This window comes from Triticum dicoccoides, chromosome 5B, assembly GCF_002162155.2.
Source record: "Triticum dicoccoides isolate Atlit2015 ecotype Zavitan chromosome 5B, WEW_v2.0, whole genome shotgun sequence".
In the NCBI taxonomy this organism is placed as follows: Eukaryota; Viridiplantae; Streptophyta; class Magnoliopsida; order Poales; family Poaceae; genus Triticum; species Triticum dicoccoides.
Window position 1 is genome coordinate 485,206,522 of NC_041389.1, and position 5,732 is coordinate 485,212,253.

General features: G+C 47.2%; 1 protein-coding gene across 2 annotated transcripts; it reads right to left on the bottom strand.

Moving 5' to 3' along the window:
• Window positions 1-3,522: 3,522 nt before the first annotated feature.
• Window positions 3,523-4,516, bottom strand: LOC119305847 (GDSL esterase/lipase At5g45910-like). 2 transcript variants are annotated; one of them, XR_005148786.1, is made up of 2 exons: window positions 4,153-4,516; window positions 3,523-4,045 (listed from the first exon to the last, which is right to left on the bottom strand). XR_005148786.1 is itself a non-coding variant. In XM_037582254.1 (2 exons), exons 1-2 carry the CDS (start codon window positions 4,445-4,447, stop codon window positions 3,762-3,764), a joined length of 546 nt encoding a protein of 181 aa, XP_037438151.1. In that variant the 5' UTR covers window positions 4,448-4,516; the 3' UTR covers window positions 3,523-3,761. The 2 variants fall into 2 exon arrangements, 1 of the variants encoding a protein (XP_037438151.1); XM_037582254.1 differs by having other exon boundaries at window positions 4,186-4,516.
• Window positions 4,517-5,732: the final 1,216 nt, after the last annotated feature.

A 5,732-nucleotide genomic window follows, 5' to 3' on the forward strand; every position in this document is an offset into this window, starting at 1 on the left:
AATGAGCTGAAAACAGAGTTTGTCGACGAAGAAAAGACACCAGAATTCACCGGAAAGTATGAGAAGATCAGAGATCATTGGCCCGCATTTGTGTCCCACAAGACATCGGAAAAGAGTAAGAAGATGTCAGCGACAAACAAGAAAAATGCTGCAAAGAAGAAGCATCACCATCGCACGGAGTCAGGTGGCTACCTCAAAGCCCGACCTTTGTGGGACAAGGCTGAGAATGACCTAATTGCTAAAGGGGTCAAACCAGAGACATTGAACTGGCCAGACCGTTGCCGGATTTGGTTCTTCGGGGTTGGCGGAACCTTGGACCCTGTATCAGGGAAGTGCGTTTGGACGGAAGAGCAACTGCGAATACCCGTCAGGAGGCTTCAGGAGTATATCGAGAAAGCGCAGCAAGGGACGTTCGTTCCAGACAAAGAGAATGACGAGCTCACAATGGCCCTTGGGAATCCTGAGCACCCTGGATGGACACGAGGCACGCCAGGCTCCGTTCCATGGAAGGCTGGGTTTCCGGACGCAGGGGGTTACAAAAGCCAGGAGAGGAGGAAGAAAGTGGAGCATAGCCAACTGCAGGCGCTACACGAAAGGGTACAAGGGCTAGAGGAACGAGAAGCAGGTCGCAGCAAACGACCTGCCGAAGCTTCCCTTGAAGCTACCCCGCCATCTCAGCGGAGAAGCAGCGTGGCTTCCACCAAGCAGACTCAGCAGCTGGAGCCTGTCTTCACGGCTCCTGCTAGCTACCCCGCGGATGCTGTCACGGAGTCTCAACATTGCCACCTTACGTCGCGATGGATGACATTGAAAGTCAAGGCGGTTGTTGGCTCTATTTTACCTACTGAACCTGGCACAACCTACCACGGTCGGTCGATTCCAGAAGGATATGCTAGGGTGATGGTGGATCAAATAACGGACGGATTTGAGGACCTTGAGCTTGACCACCATACGGGTGAAGGGGAAATTCGGCTGGGTTCTTCTCTGAAGACTCCATGCCTATGGCGGAAGGAGCTCATCAACCTTCCGAACTGGACGCCTCCGCCTCCTCCTCCTCCTCCGGCGAGTCAGGGCACTCCGCCTCCTCCGGCGAGTGATTAGGGCACTCAGCCTCCTTCTCCGGCGTGTGGCGACACTCCGCCTCCTTCTCCGCCTGCGCCGGTGCGCCTGAGCAGCCAGCCTCCTCCTTCTCCGCCTCGTCAACAAGGGCAGAAGAGACCCGCCACCGCTCCGGCTGCTCAGGCGTGTCATCCTTCTCCTCTGCCTCGTAAGAAAGGAAAGACAGCCGCAACCGCTCCGTCTGCTCTCGCGTCTAGCAGTACAGCCAGAGGCAGGCAATACAGATATAGTCCTTCTCTGAAGACTCCAGAGAAATTACCATACGAGAGGATCCAAGAGGAAAACACGAAGATCGTGCAAGCCGAAGTGACCAACTTCTTTGAAGGGGTGAAAGCAAAGAAAAATCCACCTCCGGAGGAGAAGATAGATCCGGTAAAAGCAAAGCGTACTCTGGCTGCCCTGAAGAAACCACCAAAGTCTCCGGTGAAAGACAACTATGAGTGCATTCTTACAAAGTCATTTATCAAAGCGGAGCGGTCGGGAAGTACTGTCAGTGGTCAAAGGTTAGCAGAACGACGAGCTGGGAAAAAAGTTGCCCAGCTCGGCGAACAAGCGAACCAATCGTTCCCCCCGCTCCAGGTGTCTAGCGTCGTCGTGAATCATCCGGGCGGGACAATGGTGCCCGGTTACAACGATCTTGGAGATTACCTGCCTGATGATGCACATTTTGATATAATGGAGATGGACAAACACAAATACGAGTACGGGAAGCCTCTCGTCAAAGATGAAAGATCTCTAACAACGATGATGCGAAGATTTTATGATTGGTATATGAAAACCTGCAGAGAGTCTGAGGGGAGTAATATTTTGACGCTGAGAGTTAGAGAGGAGCATGACCTCGTTGGAATTGAACTGTTGAATGTTCCATTTGAGGAGTTCTTCAAGTTTTTCAATCTAAAGGCCCTCGATAAGATAATGATCACTTGCTACTGCCTGTAAGTAGTACTACTTCTGTCATTAAGTCTGTATATATAGGTCAGCTCTTTCATTGCATGTATTTTTAATTATCCTCACTATATTATGCAGATTGAAGATCGCCGAATTGAAGAAAAGACAAATGGATGATATTGGGTTCATTAACACAAATCCCATAGATGCATATATGGTTAAATTTCAGGTCAAAGATACCGAGGCCAAGCTGCTACAATCATTTGTATTAAATCAAAACAAAGCTATAATACTTTTCCCTTACGAATTCCAATGAGTATTACTGTCTTGTGCATATTCGATTTCCCTTATTAGTCGAGGTTATAGTAATGTAATTGATGAGTTATGCATGCGTGCACAGGTTCCACTATATTCTCGTAGAGATTAAGCTTGAGCAGGGACAAGTAACCGTCTTAGACTCGAGACGAAAAGATTCCAAGGAGTATGCGGACATGACTGCAATTCTAGAGAAGTAAGTTAAATCGATCATTATCGCACCATATCGGCAACTTCAATTTGTTCATTTCCTGATATCAAGTAATTGTTTTCTTTGTCTGGCAGGGTTTGGAATAAATTCACCTCAAAAACCCCGGGACTGCCGAAGAAGCTGCAATTTAGACACCCAAAAGTAAGTACTATAGTAGCATATTCCACGCATCTCCTAGTGATTCAAGCGCTAGTTTCATCAATACCATTTAGCATGCTTGCTAATTATCAGTTTGATTGACCTCTATTTCTTGTAAAGTGGTCGTGGCAGGAACAAGGGAATAATTACTGTGGATACTACATTTGCGAGTCCATCCGCCACACGACCTGTGAGCGGGGCTACTCCGACAAACAATATGAAGTGCGTAAATAATAATATTCACAATTTTATTTTATTACCATCATTTGTGTTCAGTTTCATTTATTCATATATATGTATTGACCCCCTTCTTTAAATTAGATATTTCGGATGCGGGATGAACTCCTACCACCAGATCGTATGCGAGGAATTCAAGAGGAATTGGCGGCATTTTTTCTTGACCACGTGATCGCTAAAGACGGAGAATACCATGTGGACCCTGAGTTCATTTGGAATTAGGAGATTATATTGTAAGAGATAATTATATTGTATATATGTAGCCAGTAGCGTCGGATAGATATACAAGAACTTGTTGTTCGACCAGTCTCTCAGAGAAGGAGAGGTGGTCGATATCACTTCTCTCTGTATGCATATGTTCATGACGATCTTCTGTTTTCTTCATTTGCTTACTAGCTAGCGTGTCTAGTCCTCTCGCGTCGATCAAGCACGGAGATAAGAGAGGACACTTCTCTGTATTAATTAGCTAGCTAACACAATATATGAAACACCTAAATTAAACCCCTAAAACCCCCTAACCCCCCCCCCCTCAAAAAAACAAAAATCCCAGCACCTGAAATGCTGACGCGTGGATGTCTATTGGTCCCGGTTGGTGCCACCAACCAGGACCAAAGGGCCTCCAGCCTGGGCTCGCCGCACCGGCCACGTGGAGACACATCTGTCCCGGTTTGTGTAAGAACAGAGACTAAATGTCAAGGGCATTATTAACGACCTTTTAGTCCCGGTTCCAAAACCGGGACAAAAGGCCCTTACGAACCGGGACAATTGGCCCTTTTTTACTAGTGTCCCTTTGTCTCAAAATAAGTGACTCGACTTTATACTAACGTTGTACTAAGTTTAGTATAAAGTTGAGTTATCTATTTGGGACAAAAAGTACTGTATATGACTCGAGAATTAGAGTTGGACCACAGAGACCTTGGGTTGCGCCGCAGAGCGAAGGCTTGAGAGACTCGAACCACCGCAGCTGCACCTGCACGCCAAGGCTGGTGTTGAGAGGTCTCCTGGTGCGGGGAAGCAGGCGGTGGAAGAAAACGGCGTCGAGAGCGGTGGAGCCGCTGACGGCGAAGTTGGCGCCTTGGCGGAAGCTTTCGTTGTGCGCCAGCGACGGCGGGACGAACGGCAGGCCCAGGTGTTGCGCTAATTAATCCGACCCCAAGCAAAGAACAACTAATAAAAAGGCTGATTTGGAGAACAACTAATAAGTAACAACGGCCGGGAGCAGATATCGAGTGAGTGGTACGTACTCTACTACGTAGTGGTAGGTAGCGTTGGCGTACCGATGAAATCGATGACCAGGCGGCCGTCGGAGCAGCGGCCGGTGGGACGGCCGAAGAAGGTGGAGCCATAGGGAGGGCGCAGCACGTAGTTAACGCGGTCGCTAGGGGGAAAGACGATGAGGTTGTTGCCGGTGTCGGAGGAGGAGCCGCCGAAGCTGAAGATGGAGTCGTATCGCCCGGCCGCCGCGGAGACCAGGCCCGCGAGTGGGAGGAGGAGGAGCGAGGAAACGGCGACGCACAGGCACACCCGCTTGCTGCTCATCTTGCTTGGGACGTCCTCTTGCTTTCCTGGTACGGCCGACCCCCGACCGTGGTGGGGACGGAGTGCATGCCGGCCAGGTAAAGCCACGAGTTTCTATCTACCTTTAGTACAAAAACAGCCAGCTACCTCTCCATATCAGAATAAATGTTTGACGACAGCTACTACCATATCTACAGCCGGAGTATGATCTTTAAATAACCCGTGAACGCGTCCGGTCAGTGATCGAGCGTGTCCGTTATTTATCCATCCGCGTAGCCACACTTTTTATTTTCTTCCCCATACGTCCGGTTACTTGCACGTGATTGGTGGAGATAAAAAGAGAAAAGAGAAAAGAATGGATAAAGAAAGAGAAAATATGGTTCAGGGTGGGGGCCACGTCCAACGTGACGGACTGAGCGGATTTGCCCAGGCGCGTTCGCGAGCCCTCATATCCTCCCTACATTTAAGATGGATACTAGTGGTTAGGGCGTGCCATTGGCACGCCTCCTAAGCGGTCATGTGCGCACTTATCTAGCTTACACATATCTGTTAGTCTAGGTTAATCCTTGATGGCATTTATACACAGCCAAAGTGATTTGACTACAGATGAATATGGAAATCTTTGCTGACTTTAACCTCCCATGTGTTCCATAATTTATTACAAACTTGCTATTATGAGGATGACATGTGCTTCTTTGCTGTCCTGTGCGCACCAGTTTTGTCAATACAAGTGCGGTAGTAAAGTGTTGAGTCATCAGGCATAGCAAGGTATCTATATTAACAGATAGGTGACAGTCTTACAAGGTGGATGATATAGCACACCCTGCGAACCAACAATTACACTTCATGGAAGAACAATTCAATCATGTTCATAGGCGTGTCCATGGAAAAAAGGTGGTCTTGTTGAATACTAAATGAAATGAGTTCATTCTGTACGAAATGAATACTAAAATAAAATGAATTCTTAAGTGTGTCCAAAAAAGCATATTCACATCTTTGGCAATTCGAAATGAGTTCATTGTAGCCACTGGGGCGGGCCTGTTGTGCCTCTTCAAACTTCCCATATCCCAGGATTCAGGACCAGTGAGCTTCTTGGTTGTTGATATAATTATATATCTAAATAATTTATAGTGAACTAATGAATAAGTGGTGTACATATGTAACCTTGACATCACAACCTAATGAAAAAATAAATCAGTGCGATGATATATGAACCTGAAAAAAAGAACAAAAGGTCAGGACATACATATATGTATTAATTTCGTATACATCAAACTTTCATTGGTTAGATATATTATGAAGCAGG

Coding starts and splice junctions, on each gene's coding strand:
- LOC119305847 (XM_037582254.1), bottom strand. CDS start 4,447: ATGAGCAGCAAGCGGGTGTGCCTGTGCGTCGCCGTTTCCTCGCTCCTC. Junction 4,046..4,185: donor CCTGGTCATCGATTTCATCG/GTACGCCAACGC, acceptor CGGATTAATTAG/CGCAACACCTGGGCCTGCCG.